General features: G+C 35.1%; 1 protein-coding gene across 1 annotated transcript in view; it reads right to left on the reverse strand.

Annotated features, from left to right (window-relative positions):
* Positions 1 to 202: 202 nt before the first annotated feature.
* Positions 203 to 21317, reverse strand: part of UBLCP1 (ubiquitin-like domain containing CTD phosphatase 1) — a 24219-nt gene continuing 3104 nt past the window's right edge. The window contains exons 2-11 of the mRNA XM_011966684.1: positions 16597 to 16795; positions 15670 to 15761; positions 15224 to 15309; positions 15026 to 15141; positions 13557 to 13655; positions 11260 to 11297; positions 10632 to 10730; positions 7823 to 7939; positions 2889 to 3016; positions 203 to 1321 (exon numbers count right to left, since the gene is read on the reverse strand). Of these exons, the coding sequence (XP_011822074.1) occupies positions 1294 to 1321; positions 2889 to 3016; positions 7823 to 7939; positions 10632 to 10730; positions 11260 to 11297; positions 13557 to 13655; positions 15026 to 15141; positions 15224 to 15309; positions 15670 to 15761; positions 16597 to 16750 (957 nt within the window). The 5' untranslated portion in view covers positions 16751 to 16795 and the 3' untranslated portion in view covers positions 203 to 1293. The remainder of the gene's footprint in view (positions 1322 to 2888; positions 3017 to 7822; positions 7940 to 10631; positions 10731 to 11259; positions 11298 to 13556; positions 13656 to 15025; positions 15142 to 15223; positions 15310 to 15669; positions 15762 to 16596; positions 16796 to 21317) is intronic.

Raw genomic sequence — 21317 nt, forward strand, 5'->3', positions numbered from 1 at the left:
AAAGGTACTTATTAGAATTCAGTAATTTTATGTATCTGATTAGCTGCTAAAACTACTCCTGAATGTATAAATAGTGATATACACACCTTTAACATCACCATACACATTTAAGTTTTTGCAAGAGATCCTTGCCCGAACATAATGTTCATTTTGTCATTCAACAAAGAGGTAAAATATCTGTGGTAATATAGAACAGATAATCAATGTTTTAAGAAAAGATATTTATTATTTACACCACTGAAATTAGTCCTGTAAGAACAATATACACCATGTTTCTTTAAAAGGATCCATTCCTTTCAAATACAAGAACTGTATAAAGCAATATTGTCAACACAAAACAGTGGTCACATTACATATCTGCAGGCTTAAGCATTGCAAATAATATATTTTTTTAATCTTATGGCTAGATATTTTCACTGAAACAGTGTTAGCACTTAGACAAGATATAGCTGGAACAGAACAAAAACTTTTTGTTCATGCTTTTTAGGAATGAATCAGTGATATGTCCCTTTTAAAAATTTATTGCCTTTAACTGCTTTTATGACAATGGTTTTAGGCAGATTATACTTAGCCACCAAAAAGAGATTCATTTTTGTTCCTTAGTTTTTATTCTTCAGTCTTTTGTTTCTCATACTAAGACACAGCTGTATCAAGACTGACGTTTTCCAGCTTTACTTGGACATGTACACACATACAGGCCTAACTGAGACCGCTCAGAATTTAGAAATGTAACTAGTGGCATACAGAAGAGAAATTGTGTCTATGACAAAGGAATAAAAAATTCTTGATAATTTTAAGCATAACAAACTAGGTTCTTTAATCAAAAACTTTTTTTTTTTGGTTTTAAAGGGGAAAGCACTAGTTTCAACATGGGTTTGGTCTTAGATTTAGTCAGACAATAACACAATGAGACAAAAACACAAAACATAACTTGTTTCCAAAGTCACAAAATGACATTGTTGAGCATACATTTTTCTCCACTCTGTGTGTGTGTGTGTGTGTGTGTGTGTGTGTGGTTGGGGGGGGGGGGGAGGGGTCAGCAACCAACACTGGAGAAAATATTTTTCAAGAGTAACAGAATATTCATAGAGGGGACAAGCATTTTTTTTTTTTTTTAGCATATTGCTATCATCTTCAAAAAATATAAAATTAAATTTACAAAAAACTGGAAGACCAAGTATAAGCATTATGGTATTTGCTTCAGTGTCCAGCACTATCATAATGATTTCTAGCATAAAAGCAAGAAGTTCTTGGATCTTAAGTATCTTCAGTAACTGCCAGTATAACGTGTAACTACTGTCCTTGCTTCTTTGAGAGATATCTGCAAGAAATAAAATAAAGATATCAAAGCTGTATCATGCTAAATTCATGAAGATAACCTAACTTTCCTCCCAAAGGAGTTTATTCTAATAACAAAACATTTCAAGATGAGTGTTCTTAATAATCACTTACATCTACTGATTATGTGCATGCACAGTTCTAAGTACAGGTATTAATTTATTTAGTCTTCACAACAGCTCTAAGGAGTTTCTATTAGAATTATTCCTACTTTACAGGCACAAAGAAGTTAAGCAATTTGCCCAAATTCACACAGCTAGAAAGTGGAAGAGCCTAGATTCAAAACAAGGTTCCAGAGGTCGTACTCATTGACTATCACTCCATACTGCCTTACTTCCAATGTGAAGGTCACTATATTAACTAGTATTGTAACTTCCAAATACAGCTCCAACTCCATAAAGATCTTATTTTTCTTACAGCAAGACAATGGGCAAAAGATGCTAAAGGTCTTTGATCAAGAGTGTAAAAGATACAAGACATTAACTTATTAAGCAAACAAATGTTTTTCATATTGTTTAATAGAAATCTACCACTAAATTAAAAACGTGATCTCTATTTCTCACATTTACAAATTACTATAATTGGTGGTGTGGGGATGGCGAAAGAGTTCCTAAAATCAGCAAACTTGAACATGTTTTGCTGGTACAATTTGCTCACTCTGTGGCACTGCACTAAGCATTTACTATCTTCATGACTCAGTTACATCATCTGCAATGCAAAGATGGGGGTAAAAATATCTGCTTTGTCTTCCTATTAGGATTATAGACTCTTAGAAGACTTGTGTCAAAGTGATCTGAAAAGTCAAAAGTGGAATCTGAAAAGCCAAAGTGTTATTATTACACACATAGTTTCTTTTGGTGCTGTATTACTAGAACCAGATCCCTAAAGATCTAATTCCCCCCAAAATACTTGTTATACAGAGTAACACCTTCCACTTCTCCGGAGGCTTTTCTCTGTCTCAAAACCTTCATGTTTATATGCAATGCCTATATAGATTTGTGCATACATTTGAGTTTAGGTAAAAGACTGAAAGACTATATACCAAGATGGTAACAGTGGTTATCTTTAAAAAGGAAAATTATGAGTAATTGTTTTTTTTAGTGGGATAAAGTTTTCTAATTTTTCTGCTACACACAAGTTACTTGTAATTTTTAATAAATAAATAGATGAAATTTTTACATGTGTTTTATTTTATCCTTACATTATGTTACAGTATGAGAAGAGGGATTACGTGATTCATAAAGGAGTAGCCTACCTAACATCACAAAATAATTTACAGGCGGCATCACCCACATATGCTAGTCTCTCAAGTTCTCTCTTCTAGAAGTATTAAAGAGCTTACAAGAGGTATGTTTATGAACAAGTTAGAGGTTAAGATGAAAGGGGAAAATACTTTCGGGGGTAGATTACTGGATTAGAAAATGTTTTTAGAAGTCACCTATTTTAAATAAAAATTAAGACAGCTATATAAATACTGGGGTCACTGATGAAAAATGATAATTTTTTTTTCATTGATGTAAAAAGAAAATAAATAAGCAATTAAAACTTACCTTTCCCAATATTTGTGATTTAGATCCAAAAAGTCATCTAATTTTGCTATTTCCTTGAGGTACTGAGTTAATTTTAAAAGTTCTTTGTCTTTATCTCGATTTAGGTGCGCTTTCATAAAAGGCCTTATCTATTAGGAAACAAACATTACTCAACACATCACAATGTGATAAGGAAAACTAACAAATCTATACTATCATTTCAATTAGAGTTAATGAGGTTAAAATATCACCAAGAACATAAATACTAAAAATTACTTTTATATTAGCTTAAGTAGAAAGCCATGTATAATGTTTACAAATGACAAACTCTCCCACCTATTTCACCAAACATTATCTTTTCAATCTGAACCTGACAACACCGGCTTTCTTAAAGCACTTGAATCCATACATAGCTACTCTACTTTGCAAAACTACTTAGCCCTTCCTGCCTCCTATTCTAGTTGCTTCTAATTAATTTTATTCATAAAAATTTAACCCAAATACCAGCTTGATCTAACAGTAGTGAGATACATTTTAACAGTGATGATTTTTTAATTTTTCTATTAAATTTTTATATAGCTGAGATATCATTATATATTTATATAACCTGTTTCCTCCTACACTTTATCATAAGCATTTTTATTGTTAAATTCTCCATTAAAATCATTTTTAATTATGTAAGAGTTTTCCATAAAAAGAACTGTCATATTTTCCAAATGTTTAAGGCTGATTTATTGTATGATGAAAAACAGTTTAAAAAGCATTATTTCACACCACACAAGTCAGAATAATAGACCGAGGTAGGGGGCTGCAATTAGTAAGGAACATCATAACTTGACTTGAGTGGCAGTGCTATGAATGCATATGTTTATATGCAATCTTTATCTAGATTTTTGCATATATCTATGCTTAGAAAAGACTAGAGGACTATACATCAAGATGGTAATAGTGTTTATCTTCGGAAAGGAAAATCATGAGTAATTTTAGTGGAATAAAATTTTTTACAAGAATTATCTTTACAGTTTGTTAAACTACAAACGTATGCACTTTTCCTTATTTTACAGCTTCAATAAAGAATTCTGCTGTTTTGTAAAAGACATCTGCTCAAATATCTTCATACAACTCAAGATCGTCTTTCAATAATTTTAAATTAATTTTAGATAATATGATATAACTAAGATTTACTTCAAAATACTGAGAGGGAAGTAGGGTATAGAGTAAATAATAACCATCCATGAATTAATAAGCTAATTTAAACTGAATAATATCTACATGGGGGTTTAAGCAATTTTATATAGTTCTGTTTATATTTGAATTTTTCTGTTATCTTTAAAAAAAAACATACATATTCCTAAAGCACACATATTCTTAAAGCACACATGTAAGCACTGATTTCATCATACTTAGCAAAGTATTAATATATTCTTTTGACTTGGAGAAAATGAAAATTGGTCATTAGTTATTAATTTTACATAGTTAACACTGAAAAATGAATGATATTTAATCATTGTCACTTACTGAGAAGCAAGAACAATGAGTGAGCCCAAAGGAGTCTACTACCATATCTATTAAGTGTAGGGAAGGGTTTAAGTATTTTTTACATACTTTTCTTCTGTCGATGGAAAAACACCACCAGTCTGAAATGGACAGAAGAAAATTTTCCCAGGTGTTCTACTCTCATCAGAACAGCTTGGTGCCAGTGACCTCCACACTGTTAGCGGGCTCCCATACTGCTTGAAGGGCACCAGTCAGAGCTGTCAAAGGGAGTCTTCTCAGAAATCAGCATTTGTGGGAGATACCACTTCCAAAAAGGCAGTGCAGCAGTGCTGTCTCCCAGCAGCATTGAATGGGGGGATGAAGACGACGCTTTACAGGGCCTTGCTTAGGCCCTGGGGATGGGAGTAAACAGAGGCATGACATGAGGATGTAGTGAAATGAGTTTCTGCATAATCCTGGGTGATATGGTAGTGTTTTAAAGTATTCCTTCATTCACTTCCTAAGGACTGAAAGGCAACAGATTAACTTTTAAACAATTAATATATAATGTACTAAAGTGTCCAAATTTAAACAGCAGGAAATTACAGGGTTGGTGGGTAGTAAATAAGATTTTCAACCCAAGGCTCTGCTAAGTTATTTTTACTTTCCAAACATTTGCTGCTCTTAAGCACTATTAAACAACAAAACTAAAATATTCTAATGATTCTGGTTCTAAAATTTAAAATAAACAAATTAAGGGTGAAAATCTATTCACCTAATTGACTTCACTTGCTCCAGTATAACCACTGTTTACTGTATATTTTTAAATATTGATCTAAGTGATCACTAAAAGGACAGGAAACCACCCTCTAGTCTCAGGTCAAGGAAGCATTTTTAGAAACTTAAGATTGTCCAGATTAGCTGAATTCTCCTATATCACAATTTCCTTGTATGGACAATAAAAATGGAGTTTTCAGCCGATAAGCTGCTTTATCCATGAACAAGATTCACATTCTTTTAGTGTAATTCTAAATTCATATTCACAGTACCTTCCATATATTTCAAACCTTATGACTGACAAACTTATGTTTAATAGAACTATTTTCAAAATAAGCAGTCTTATTTTTAAGATCTACATGAAATCTTTGAGATTTCTACCAAGCGCATTATGAAAGCATGATAACAAAACACAGTATTTGAGGATATTTCTCCATTTTAGAACTGTTTCTGGGCTGGGCAAAGTCGCTCATGCCTGTAATCCCAGCACTTTGAAAGGCTGAGACAGGTGGATCGCCTGAGCTCAGGAGTTCGAGACCAGCCTAGGTAGGCAATGTGGCAAAACCTTGTCTCTACCAAAAATACAAAAAGTAGCCGGGTGTGGTGGTGTGCACCTGTAGTGCACCCAGCTAATCGGGAGGCTGACATGTGAGGATCACTGGAGCAAGGGAAGTCGAAGCTGCAATAAGCTATGACCATGCCACTGCACTCCAGCCTGGGTGACAGAGCAAGACTCTGCTTCAAGAAACAAACAACAAAAAACCCTACCTGTTTCTATGATGGTGTGGGCAGATATTTAACCTTAATCTTAACCTTTAATCTTTAACCTTAAAAGAGGTTTTCATGAAGTGTTATCTTGGGTAGATTAATTTTATAAAAAAGAGGTTTTCAATAAAAGACACGCAAGGACCACCCGTGGAGCGTCTAAATCTACCTCTGGAATTGGAATTTAGGGGATGGGGACATATGTTTTTTAAGGAATCCCTTTAGTGGGTCTACTAAGTACAGTCTTTTGGAAACCCTACTGTAAAGTAACATAAAGAAGTTGACATTTACAATAACACCTCTCCCTGCATCAAGAGATGAATGGAACTCAAATGTTGGTTAGGAAAACAAAGTTTCTTCTAAACAAACATGAAACTAATGATAGTATTTTTTTTAAAAAAAAGCTAAAGGTCTCCTCAAAAATTATTCCTTGACCATCATGGGTTCACCTCCTTGCAAGAATAGGTAATAACCACTAGTTTCACAGACAATTAAGTTTACATCAATCACATTTCTTCTCAAGACTCAAGAATACATTTTTGTACCTTATACCTGGTGAAGCACACGTAAGAAAAGCACTTCTCCCCAAGCCTTAAACAGAAACCATTAAGGACAACATAACCACTTTTCTTCCAAGTCAATAGCTTTTATACTTGTGGCAATTCACTACCTAGATTAGCATTCTTTCCCTAAAATATCCTCATTGTAAACAAAAAATCAAATCAACAAAAGAAAGGTTTAAAAAATGTACTTTTAAGTTTTTCTCTCTTGTCTTTTAGAACTACCAAGGACCCAGCTAGTAGAAAAGTTTAGGACTGAGGATAAAAACATCTCAGTGTCAGGACTGTGCTTCAAATGGAGACTCCATATGCAATAGTGCCATAGTATAGAGCTATCTTTTCCATTTTCATATTGCGCCAACATGTAATTACTATGGGTACCAGAAACTTTTAAATTTCAAATTTCACTCTTACCAATTTTACACTGTTACCAAGATGAAATGTCACATAAGATTGCATGCAATTGCATGCTAGGATTGTCACTGACCTAGGAACCAAGTCACTAGAGTCTAACCCAAATTCTGCCATTAGCCAGTTACACACACAATCTTGGGCAAGTCAGGAACTTCTTCAACCTGAGACTGTTTCCAAAGTTAAGAAGGTAGGCAAGAGATGACTGTGGTTCCTTCTAGCTCTAGCAACGTCTAATTCTAAGATCTGTACTTGCCCTCTAGGAATTTTCAAAAACGTCTTTAGTTTCAGTTTAAAAAGAAAAACAAAGTACCCTTACTGCCATTTCTCAAGCTAACCAGAATGTTTAAAATGCCAGGATTTGTATACCTAAATAAATAACTAATGATTTTACTTTTGATGCTAAAAGTCAATGTTGGGAAGCCCATGTTGCTCCCACAGAGCTAATTAAAAATAAAATACTTGGGCCGGGCACAGTGGCTCACGCCTGCAATCCTAGTACTTTGGGAGGCCGAGGTGGGCACATCAGGAGGTCAGCCTGGCCAACATGGTGAAACCCCGTCTTTACTAAATATACAAAAATTAGCTGGATGTGGTGGTGCACTCCTGTAATCCTAGCTACTCAGGAGGCTGAGGCAGGAGAATCACTTGAACCCGGGAAGTGGAGGCTGCAGTGAGCTGATACCGCACCACCTCACTCCAGCCTGGGCGATGGAGCGAGATTCCGTCTCAAAAACAAACAAACAAACAAACAAACAAATACTTGGATGAACTAGCTAACTAAGGAGACATCAATGGAAAAAGACAAAGTTCAATTTCTACATGAATTGTTCTTAAACTTTTCTTGCCTGTGACATAAGAATACAGTACTTCCAAAAATATATGAAATTCAACAGTGCTTACTACAAAAGTTCTACCACACAGTCCAGATTATGTGAGCACATAACAAGTAAAAGTATGTCTTACCTTTAGTCCATTCTGTGGGTTCATTAGAAAATTTCTCCCTATGTCATCAAACATAATGGTGTTTTTCTTGCTGTAAAACTCCGAAAACTTTCCCCATATAACACCAAGAGGCTTTACCTTAGAACAAAAGTTTACATTTAACTCAAATTTTATCAACATTTCATCCTGTCTTAAAAGCAGGAATACTGCAAACTGCCCTGCAAAACAATGCCAAAGCGTTCCTTTCCTCCTGTGAGACAGGTGTGAGCTAATTATTAAATGCAACCCACTTTAAAGCACAATGCATTTTGCAACACTGAAACTTCTGAAAGGTTGGTTCATGTCCAACTGAACTACACCCATTATAAAACTTTCCATAATTTTAACATGAAGATTTTGGGTAAAATAATTATTTAAGTTTTTTAAAATCCAAAGTAACTGTTTAGATGTCTGCTATGTAGTCACATGACTTCCTTGGTTAACACATTCCCTCTCAGAGCTTGGGAGTCACATGGAGTCTGCTTTCCAAACTAGAACACCCTAGTCAAAAAAAATGTATCTGGCTCTTTCAATTGATACTTTGAATATTTTATAGAGGAAAAACTCATTTTATCTTTAACTCAGTGGCACAGGTAAATAATTTCTAGGGAATTTGATTGCTTACCTTCAGAAGCACCATATTTTACAAATTCTTACTCTTATTTCTGATTTGTTAAACTGAAGCTTCAAAGAGAGAATTTCTCATATAGTCTTACCTATTGGTACTTATGTAAAGTCTCTGTAAGACCACACAGGAAATAACACTGATTGACTATAGGGAGAATAAACGGCTATGTGCCAGGTGAAGGATGACTTTTCATTATGTACTTTATTCTTCTTTTAGTCACTACACATTTGGAAAAAATTTTTAATTAATTTTTAGAAAATTACTTTTGCTGAAGACAAAAGTCTTACGGTATTATGAGAACAGAATGTAATAATAAATGTATGAGATTAAGTGGTAATAAATAAATAGTGATAAACGTTGTCACTTCAAAATTTTTTTCCTCCTATAACTTAATTTAGAGAAAGCTTTTTCCTTCCTATGGTCCTATTACAAAAAATGTTAATGAAATATTTTAATTTACTAAAATTTTACTTTCCTGATTTTCTTTTTTTGCTACTAATCTTGTTTACTACTGAAACAGAAACCACCCACTCCAGTCCTGCAAAATAAGACAAATATATAGGAACTAATACAATAAGCCATATTTTGGGGATTTTTAGCTAACAAAAGCCTCAAGAAATATGACAACAGAGGTCACTTTTTATGACATCCAGAATAAAAATCCTACATCCTCTTAAAAAGTGCTGTCATTTGGCAATTAGGTCAAGCACCATAGATATGTTCCCCAAAACACAAACTACTTTGTTCTCAATTAGAAAAGTAATATTGCTAACTACAAAAAAAGCTTCAAAATACTGAAAAGCACAAAGGAAAATTTTAAATCATCAATAATCTATCAGTACCAAGGACAATAACTCAATATTCTGATATATCGGCTCAGGCATTTTTATAAACAAGAGCAGCCTCAGAGAGTTGACAGGTTCTTTGTTAAACTAAGGGTAATCCTGAACCAAACAAAGGTTAAGAACTACTTTCCAATGGCTTACAACAGTGTTCTCTAAAATACTTCACTTAAATGTGTCACGAAAATTTCTAAATCATTACATATCCTACCACATCAAATGACGAGCCACAGTTCCTTACATAGGTAACAGTAGTTTATATATCCCATTCCCTACTGCTGGATATTGAGGATTTTTTTTATTCCTTTAATTTTTCACTGTTATAAAACATGTTTAACATTTCCCTAAGTAATTTTTAACGTTAAGATTTTGTAAATGTATTATTTTATTTTAGTATATAATAAGTTATCTTTTTCCTGATACATGCAGTATTTACTTTATAGAACAAGTCCCCATGCTCTTAAATCATTCTATTTATGGTTTTCATGATTTTAATACTGTCTCCCCTAAGGTTTCCTCGTATCCTAAGTTCTCCTCAATTCCTATTAGTTTGGGTGTTTTTATGTTTTTATTTTATTTTTACTTTATTTTGTTGAGATAGAGTCTTGCTCCATCACCCAGGCTGGAGTGCAGTGGCGCGATCTCAGTTCACTGCAACCTCCACCCCCTGGGTTCGAGCAATTCTCCTGCCCTAGCCTCCTGAGTAGCTGGGATTACAGGCATGCACTATCCAGCCCAGCTAACAGTTTGAGTGCTTACAAACGGTATGGACTGTGTCTCACTCATCTCTTTATTTCCAACAGTGCCAATCACAGGACCTTCCAGATAGTAGGAACTTAATAATATAAATAGTTACTTGACAACTAAAATAACTGGTTAGCCTAACCCTTTTCTCTGATTGTTCTTGTTGCTATTCTCTAGCATCACCCCAAAGTACATGCATCATGATGCATCTGCTTTTATTACCAATTTCATACAGGGCAGGGTGAGTGTTTTTGTTTGTTTCTAGTATCTTCCTTGATAATATTCAGTATTTTTCTCACCTACTCTGCCCAGTAACGTTGTGCTGTCATCAACACAGGTCGATTACGCACAATCACAAGTTCCTTTCTTGACAGTCCTGCTTCAAGATCCTTAATTTTATCATTAAAATTCAAATCTTTCAACCTTAAATACATTTTGCTATGTCAAAACTCAACCACTTTATTATTCACTCAGATGAATCTCTATACTCTTTCTTTAATTTATTCCATCAGTATAAACATAACAAGTACACTGGAAAATAACCATGTCATTAAATAGAAGTAAAATGACTTCTTACATCTATTAATCCTCTCCTTGGAGTATGTACTGTTATCATAGCAGCACTATCCAACATGAAAGTAATCTTATAATTTGCATTTGTGCTCACTCCCAGCTCCTATAAACACAAATATTCATGAGGTTAAAACATAGTAATATGGAAATTTCAGATTTTCTGAATATCCTAGTTGCAATTTCTCATAATGCCAACTTTCTACACCACTGGCCACTGCATCTTGCTGAACAACTAGGAAGTATTTTAGTTTCACTTAGCTAAGTCAATAAATGCTAGACCAAGGAAAATAAACTACAAATAGATTACTTCCTAATCTCCATTTTAGGAGAATACTGACTCTTTAAGTATTAAACACCAGAGCAAAAGAAGGAAAATAAAGTATTATTGTAAAATGAGGAAGAATGTGGGGGAGGGGACAAGCTTAGTTATACTTTTTCTTAAAAAAAAACTTAGGGATCAGTACAATCCACTTAATAAACACACTTTAAAAAAAGCCTATACTCCCAATAATGGCATTTATCTATCTACTAAGTGCCCTCCAGTAAGAATAAAACTAATTCAGTTCTAGAACTTTTAACAAGACAAATGCAATTTGAAAATATTTTTAAATGGATTGCTTTCTAACACTTACTTTCATTTTAGCTTCAATCCACTTCATATTTGTTGCAGCTAAAACATGAGGAATGATAATACAATACATATGAAAAGTTTGAATTTCTTTAAAAAAAATCTGTATAAATAAGTTTTCTAAGCAAAACTAAAAGTTTAAATGCATCAGAATTAACAGTCCCTAGCATTTATGGTAATTTTCTTTTAAATAATGATAAAAGTAAACTTATTGCAGTGTGTCTTCAAGACAGAATAAATTTTAAACAACTTTTATCTATAAGATACAGGTAACCCATGCTCAGAAGAACTCTGAACCTAGGAAATTTACAAATCAAGACCTAAACTCTCTTTTTGAATCAGCCGTGACACTCTATCACCCAAACTTAAACTCGGGTAACTGGATCACTTTTTTCCATGTTCCTACTTCTAGGCAATGCACAGGTATACACAGTGTCAATATAAGCATATTGTTATGTGTCAAAAGTTTATGTTGAAAACCAGCTAGTTAGGTTCAATGAAAATCTGCATTTTGTCAGTCTCAGTAAATTAAAGCTCTCTGAGTCTAGCAGCTTCTAACAAGAAATCTGAGACAAATTCATAAAATATACCTGCATCATGTATCTGCTCATTGTCAGACATTAACCAGCTTTGAGATCATTAATACTAAACTTAAATCCTCATCTTTATGTGCTCTTCTGGTTTACTGGACTAAACTATACAGGTATAACCAAGTAAAATGTTTAAAAAGAGAAAAAGCAATTTAATTATTTGAAGTGTGTGTGTGTATAATTTTTAAAAGCAAAAGAGGAACCTGAGTTCTCAAAATAAAAAATCTTCAGCATGCACACATACAAAAAACAGAAGAACCACTTTACACATACGAAACTAGTCAGTTGAGCTAAAATTTTAAAGACTGTTGTATCTCCAATGAAAACCATCATAAGATAGAAAAAAAAATTAATTCAGTACTTATTTTGTATCTGCAATTATCAGATGAAAAACAAAGACTCACAGCTAATAAAAAGTTTCTAATTATTAAGTAACTATATGTCAGACATAGTACTAGTTGCTATATTGACACTTCTATTCTTACAACTAACTTGTTATATTTAGTTATCTTCATTTCTCAAATAAGGAAACTAAGGCTCAGAGAGATTAAGTGACCTGCTCAGTGTCACACAGTAAGAACAGAGCCAGAATTAAAATCTTAGTCTATTTAGCTCCAAAGTGAAGTATTCTTTTCAATGAACACCACAAAATACCATGGTTTATAAAAATAATTTAAATACACGATTGTAAAAGGTTCTCAAATTTTATAAGTCTAGTTTAATAACATTTAAAGGATAAATTTTTTTCTCAAATATCATCTTAGATGTCAAAGTTGCTAAACAAAAATTTGCTTACCAGCAAGCTTTCTTCGCCTTATCTTACTAAACCAGAAAATTATATATTTTGACGATAATTTTAATCTTAACAGCTGTGAACTCATATATTTGTGGGGAGGAGGGATGTAAATCAATGCGTTGCTTCATTTTTCAAGAAAATCTTGCTACCAAAAAACATTAATTGAACTGAATAGTGTGCATACTATTACAGTATGCTTCTCGAATTTTATTGCTTTATCTCGAAGCAAACTCAGTATCTTATCACAGACCTGTACATTCTTGAAATGGTCCATACACCACAATTTCAATGTCACTGCTTTAGTCCACATATTAATTTTTCCTTAAGTAATTCAAGTTGCCTTTATTTCCAGAGAACTACATCAGTGTGATTTATTTTAAACACCTTTTTCCAAGTATTTTAAAACTGGAGTCAGGAAAAAAGGAGAAAGCAAAAATATTCTGAAGCATCAAGAATTCCACAGCAAAGATCAGAAGGAAAGGCTGGGCACGTTGGCTCATGCCTGTAATCCCAGCACTTTGGGAGGCCAAGGCAGGAGGATTACTTGAGCTCAGGAGTTCGAGACCAGCCTGGGCAATACAGCAAGACCCTAAAGATCTGTCCCCAGTTTAAAAAAAAAAAAAAATCAGAAGGAAAAACTTCAAATCAAGGTGGGGTCACTGGGAAAATTAGTTATTTTTATGCTTATACTATAATGTACTCATGTCCTATACTTAAATTTACTATCTCACTGGTATTTGGCAAATATATGTGTAAGTTTATATTATGATACACACTTCGTTTTAGAAATTTGCTAAAAAATGAAAACTATTTCATATTTAAATATAGGTCATTTTAAGTCACATTTTATACAGCACAATAATATATGGAACAACCTTATTTCCACAGAAATCTAAGCAAAAAAATACAGCTTACACCAAATAACAATGTCATAATCTTCATAGGCAGATGTTAGAAATTCATGAAGATATGGCCGCATTAACTCTACCCCAGTCTCTGCACAAGACCTGTGGTCTAAAAGAAAATTGATCATAATTATTAGTTTACCATCATGAACAAGTACCTAATACCAATTATTATAAAATGTAATATATTATGAAATGCAATATAAACATTCCAGTGCAAACTGCTTCAGACTCAATTATATTGGCTGACAAAAAGATGTCTTTCAAACCATACAATTAAAAATCCTTAAGATCCAATTTTAGTCGATCAATTTTGCTCAGTTTGCAAAAAGCAATACTGAAAATTCAGGCTTAAGTAGTAACCTGTAAATTTTTTTCTCACGTAGTCTCTGAAGTTTAGATGTTATTTTTTAATAATGAAAAACAAACTATGTCCACTTATACTCACCTTTAGTCATCTATCTTGCAGATATAATCACATTTCATCAAAATGATAGGGCCAATTAACCAATTAATTAAATTTTTAAAAACTATACATTAACTTATATTTTAGGTTTAGGGTTAGAAATAAATTCCAATATCAGAAGTTAACTATTTCTTGCCAACATTATACATAAGCAGAACATCTTTCTTTTTCAATGAACACAAAACACTTTTTTTTTTTTTTTTGAGATAGGGTCTCACTCTGTCACCCAGGTTGGACTGCAGTGGCACTCCATAGCTCACTGCAGTCTTAATCTGGGCTCAAGTAATCCTCCCACCTCAGCCTCCTAAAGCAGCTGGGACTAGGTGCATACCACCACATCCAGCTAATATTTTTAGTTTTTAGTAGAGTTGAGGTCTTGCTATGCTTCCCCGGTTGATTTCCAACTCCTGAGATCAAACGATCCTCCCACCTCAGTCTTCCAAAGTGCTGGGATATAGATGTGAGCCACTGCACCTGGCCTACATGAGAAAGTTTAAATTCAAGAGTCTGCTTGAATATAATTAAACAGAAAACTAGTGATAAAATATCAAAAATAATTTTTTTAAATATTCCTTATAAAAAATTATTTATAATCAACAGGGAGTCACATGGTTAAATGATGATGCATCCATAAACTAGAACACTATCTGGCCAAAAAAAAAAAGTGTGTATACATATATACACACACACACACATACATACATCATTCATAAGAAACAATATTTTACTGAGATGATGTTCAATCTGTTATTAAATAATTAGAGGAGATCCATACAAACAGTCTAGAAGATATATATGAAATTATTAAGAGTGGTCATCTTTGGGTATCACTATTACAGATGACTTCTTTTTTTGGTTATCTGTATTTTCTACAATGAGCAATTTACTTTTGTAATAAGAAAAGTTTTCAAGTATTTCATGAGAACCATGAGTTGCTAAGAAAAAAAAAAAGAAAAGAAAAAAAAGAGTTGTTGTGGGTAACAGAAAATGAAAAGCATCATTAACTCACTTACCAAATAATGTATAATCAACATCTAGTACCAAAAGCTTTTTCCCTTCCCTGGGAGGATTCAAAATTTCCACTTTATACTCTTTCACTCTGCGAGAAATTTTCAGTAGGTTTTCTTCCCTAATTGAAAACATATAATTAGATAAAATATTCACTTATTCTCACATGACAACTGATTACTTCTAAAGCGAAAAGCACTTACCTATTTTCTACTTCAACTACTTCATCTTCAATATCAAAGTCATTAACAACATCATCATTGTCAGGGGGTGGACCTAAGACATCTTCCTATTAAGATGGAAAAAGTTTTGTTTTACCATATTATCCTTAATGTAACAAATACATGCATAGCATAAAAATCAAATGAGAGATACAATTCGAGTTACAGAGTCTTTTAAGCCCACACTGGAAAAGCTCCACAATTAATAATTCATTATGTATGTTTCCTGGGCAGATTTACCATATTAAATTTGACCATTTGCACTACTACTATACTTACACAGTTAATACCACATTCACGGTGCGGGTTTTATTTTTCATTGATTGCTAGACTGACAATTTTACCACAATTAAAACTATAATACAACAGTGCAGTATAAATCATAATATCTTCAAATGGACAAATAGTAACAAAAAGTAAACATTTACCAAGCTCTCCTCACGAGTTCCCATCATCATGATTTTAGTATTTGGTTTCAGTTTGAGAGCTCCAAGCTTAACATCATTTTCTGCAGGTTTGCCTACAATACAAGCAAATGACTGTTTTCTCACAGGTGCTGGTTTTACTATTCCATTATACAAAACCTTAACATTAAAAGGTTTGGTACACATGTCACAGCAATTTTTGTTGTTTCTGTTTTTTCTACATTAACAAATTGTTTCTGCTGAATTAGTCATATCTAAGACACTAAGAAGTCAAAATTAATACAAGGGTTATTTTCTCCCCAGTTCTATGTTAGACGAACACCTTTATTCAACTACCTAAACAAAATTAATTCATGTTTTATTCTGCTGTTCAAAATGAATATTACTGTTTTCCAGGAAGTCTTAAAAATTGAGTGCCTACGAAAACTGTAGATTTACTGTTACTCAAAACTCACTCTTCATTGATATGATAATCACAAAACACCATAAAAAATGCCTTTTAAACTGGATATGAATGCTGCCTGTAATTTTTAAATGTTGTCTTTACTTTTGAAACAGAAAAGATAATTTGGGAAGAGTACAAGGCCCTTGGGAAGAGTACAAAACACTGTGCTAAAAGGTAGATGTCAGAAAATAAATGAGTTTCATAAAGGACTTCTGTGCTAAAGGTTTAACAAGCAAATACCAACTGTCTAAAACAACAAAAGTAATCTTAATAATCATGGTATTTTCAAGGACACTTTAATATTCTCACTTTTACCACTAAAACAATTTTAAGAATATTTCTACTAAAGAAATCTCGAAAGGCAAAGACTTGCTAAACAACAAATAGCAAGTATAAATTATTAAACAATTATACTCAAAATAATTATTAAAATTCATAATACTAAAAATTCAATGCAAAAAATTCTGAAGAGGGGAGAGAATTACCTTTAACTTTGAGTCCAAGTAACTTTTGGCGTTCTGGAAGCACTCCTGTAAGGGTCTTGAGAAACTGTTTGAGATCGAGCACAGTATCATCTTCTGAAAGTGTGGTCACTGAATACTCCTGTCCACCCCATTTTACAATGATAGGGAGAGCCATTCTTGAAACATATGAGGAAGCAGCTTCCCTTCAGAAAAAAAATACCTGGAAGGAAAGACAAAAAGTGAACAAGTTAAAATAGATACTGTATACTGAAGCCAAACTTTCAAGTTTTATGTGTACACTTTGAGCCGTATTTTACAAATGATGACACAGAGGATTTTTGTCCGTACAGGAATACTACCAGAACACCAAAAGATCCTAGGACTCAAAGTTAAATTCCCCCACACTTCTAATTTTTGGCTTAGAGTTACTACTTTCTAATACTCTGACTCTCACTGTTCAACTGGAAATGTGCAATTATGAGCTACCATTCCTCCTGCTCTATTTGGTCAGGTTGATGCTACAGGCAAGTCCTTCCCTGACAGACCATCAATGTTCATTTAACATTTGAAAGGTAGTGTGGTATAGTTAAGAACACAGACTTTAGAGCCAGATGGCCTGGGTTCAGATTCCGGATCTCTCCCGCTTAGCTATCTGACTTTGAGAAGTTACTTGACTCTCAGTGCCTAGGTTTCCTCATCTGTAAAATAGGGATGATGATACTACCTACTTCTTAGGGCTCTTATGAGGATTAAATTAATTAACATTTACAAGTTACATAGTGCCTAGCACCTAGTAAACACTACATTAATTAAGTATTGGTTAAACAAAAATCTTTTTAAACTGAAAGCTTATTATGTTCCAGGCAGGCACTGTGCTAAATAAACAGAAAAGAGCCATTATTTGTTTCATATTTTATGAATTGAAGTTTTTACACAATCTCATTAGAGAAAGTAATTTGATAAGTTTCCCCTCTTTTACAATTAAGGAAACAGCAGTTTTGAGAGGCTATGTAATCTGCACATAGACACAAAGCTAGTTACAGAACAGGTCTTCTAATTAAAACTTAGGTTTCTTCTCCTCCACAATTCTCTCTCTTCAGTTGAAAGTACAAGGGTTAAGACATCAAAGATCAGTGTATTAGCCTGTTTTCACACTGCCAATAAAGACATAACCAAGACTGGGAAGAGAAAAGAGGTTTAATTGGACTTTACAGTTCAAGAATGGCTGGGGAGGTCTCAAAATCATGGTGGAAGGCAAAAAGCACTTCTTACATGGCAGTGGCAAGAGAAAATGAGGAAGAAGCAAAAGCAGAAACCCCCGATAAACCCATCAGATCTCATGAAACTTAGTCACTATCATGAGAATAGCACAGGAAAGACCGGCCCCCATGGTTCAATTACCTTCCCCTGGGTCCCTCTCATAACACATGGGAATTATGGGAGATAAAATTCAAGTTGAGATTTTGGTAGGCACAGAGCCAAACCATATCATTCTGCCCCTGGCCCCTCCAAATCTCATGTCCTCACATTTCAAAACCAATCACGCCTTCCCAACAGTCCCCCAAAGTCTTAATTCATTTCAGCATTAACCTAAAAGTCCACAGTCCAAAGTCTCATCTAAGACCAGGCAAGTCCTTTCCGCCTATGAGCCTGTAAAATCAAAAGAAAATTAGTTACCTCCTAGGTACAAAGGGGGTACAGGTATTGGGTAAATACAGCCGTTCCAAATGGGAGAAATTGGCCAAAACAAAGCAGTTACAGGGCCCATGCAAGTCTGAAATCCAGTGGGCAGTCAAATTTTCAAGCTCTGAAATGATCTCCTTTGACTCCAGATCTCACATCCAGGTCACGCTGATGCAAGAGGTGGGTTCCTATGGTCTTGGGCAGCTCTACCCCTGTGGCTTTGCAAGGTACACCCTCCCTCCCAGCTGCTTTTACAGGCTGGCATTGAGAGTCTGCGGATTTTCCAGGTGCACGGTACAAGCTGTCATTAAATCTGCCATTCTGGGATCTGGAGGATGGTGGCCCTCTTCTCACAGCCCCACTAGGCAGTGCCCCAATAGGGACTCTGTATGGGGGCTCCAACCCCACAATTCCTGTCCACACTGTCCTGGCAGAGGTTCCCCATGAGGGCCCCACCCCTGTAGCAAACTTTTGCCAGAGCATCCAGGTGTTTCCATATATCTTCTGAAATCTAGGCACAGGTTGCCAAACCTCAATTCTTTGACTTCTGTGTACCCACAGGCTCAACACCATATGGAAGCTACCAAGGCTTGAGGCTTCCACCCTCTGAAGTCACAGCCCAAGCTGTACATTGGCCCCTTTCAGTCATGGCTGGAGTGGTTGGGAAACAGGGCACCAAGTCCCTAGGCTGCACACAACATGGGGACCCTTGTCCCAGCCCACAAAACCTTTTTTCCTTCCTAGACATCCAGGCCTGTGATGGGAGGGGCTGCCATGAAGGTCTTTGACATAGCCTGGAGACATTTTCCCCTAGGTCTTGGGAATTAACATTAGGCTCCTTGCTACTTATGTAAATTTCTGCAGCCAGCTTGAATTTCTCCCCAGAAAATGAGTTTTTCTTTTCTATTGCATAGTCAGGCTGCAAATTTTCCAAACTTCTATGCTCTGCTTCCCTTATAAAACTGAGTGCCTTTAACAGTCCCCAAATCACCCCGAGTGCTTTGCTGCTTAGAAATTTCTTCTGCCAGATACCCTAAATCGTCTTTCTGAAGTTCAAAGTTCCACAAATTTCTAGGGTGGGGCAAAGTGTCACCAGTATCTTTGCTAATACATAACAAGAGTCACTTTTACTCCAGTTCCCAACAAGTTCCTCATCTCCATCTGAGACCACCTCAGCCAGGACCTTATTGTCCATGTCGCTATCAGAATTTTGGGCAAAGCCATTCAACAAGTCTCCAGGAAGTTCCAAACTTTCCACGTTTTCCTGTCTTCTTCTGAGCCCTCCAAACTGTTCCAACCTCTGCCTGTTACCCAGTTCCAAAGTTGCTTCCACATTTTCGGGTATCTTTTCAGCAATGCCCCACTCTACTGGTACAAATTTACGGTATTAGTCTGTTTTCACGCTGCCGACTAAGACATACCTGAGGCTGGCCAAAGTGGCTCACGCCTGTAATCCCAGGACTTTGGAGGCTGAGGCAGGTGGCTCACCTGAGGTCAGGAGTTCAAGATTAGCCTGGCCAACATGGTGAAACCCCATCTCTACTAAAAATACAAAAAAAATTAGCCAGGCGTGGTGGTGGGCGCCTGTAATCCCAGCTGGTTACAGTTCCACAATGGCTAGGGAGGCCTCAGAATCATGGTGGAAGGTAAAAAGCACTTTTTACATGGCAATGGCAAGAGCGAATGAGGAAGAAGCAAAAGCGGAAACCCCCGATAAACCCATCAGATCTCATGAGACTTATTCACTATCACAAGAATAGCACAGGAAAGATTGGCCCCCATAATTCAATTACCTCCCACTGGGTCCCTCCCACAGCAAGTGGGAATTCTGGGAGATACAATTCAAGTTGAGATTTAGGTAGGGACGCAGCCAAACCATATCAGTCAGTAAATACAAAACCCACGGACACAGATCTAAGCACACAAAGATTATATAGTGGCTGCTACTCATGCAAATAACCAAACATATGTCTCTTCCTGCATAAAGCTTTCTACTTTTCATAAAACTCATTCCTCCCACAGTCCAGAGAACTGGATTTTCTAATCTCAATGTATTGGTATTTCCAATGCTTTCACTTATTTGATGAAACATTTGATTGCACTCTTCATGCAACTATTAGGACCAACTCCAAGAAAGAGGGCAAATTTTTAATCTCAACATCCAAAAATAATTTGAAAACAGTATCTCCTACTAAGAGGCCAATTAGTAGAAGAGAGCACTATACATTCACTTTTATATTTACTCATATATGAATACAAATATGAACTAAAAATGTATACTTACTCCTATGTTTACAACGTGTTCTACTGAAAACGTAAAGCAAGTGTGTTAGCTTAGGGTAACGTATTCCATTTTACACAGAACTGTAACAAATGTTATATCCTTCAATTAAAAGTGGACCTTTTGAGTTAAACCGAAATACAGTTGAAATACTTTCTGTAAGAGGTAAGAATAAAAGGGAATCCTACCAGAGCTAGAAAGGCAACCAGCACTAACATCGCATATATTGTGATGAGTAGTAGCGCAGAGTTTGGAGTGAGATCATCTTAGTTCCAGGTGACTCTGGACAAGTCATTGCTCTTCTAGACTAGCGGTTTTCAAAGCGTGGTCCCTGGGCCAACCAACAGCATTGACCTCACTTGGTAATTTGGTAGAAATGTAATTGGGGTGGAGAGAAGGGACTTAGGAATCTGTGTTTTACCAAGGTCCATCCTCCTCACCTCTGATGCATGCTCAAATTTGAGAGCCAGTGCTACACGCTCTTCAATGTTTTCAGCCTTAAAAAAAAAAGTACCAGAGGGTATGGGCTTTATATGCTTAACAAAGCAGCATAAAAAACGTTATAAAGCACGTATCCCACAAGTGGAAATTCCAAGTTGGCAAATGCCTTAAAGGGCCAAGCAAAACAAACACCATAAAAATTGTAAATGCATATGTCTTTAAGATTTGTTTAAAAGTTACTGAACCTTATTTCATCATTATTAAGACCATTTACACCAATGAAGCAGTGTGACATAAACGCATGAGCAATTTTGCTTTCACATTTAACCTTCTTTCT

The sequence above is a fragment of the Mandrillus leucophaeus genome, unplaced genomic scaffold, assembly GCF_000951045.1.
Source record: "Mandrillus leucophaeus isolate KB7577 unplaced genomic scaffold, Mleu.le_1.0 Scaffold77, whole genome shotgun sequence".
Lineage (NCBI taxonomy): Eukaryota > Metazoa > Chordata > Mammalia > Primates > Cercopithecidae > Mandrillus > Mandrillus leucophaeus.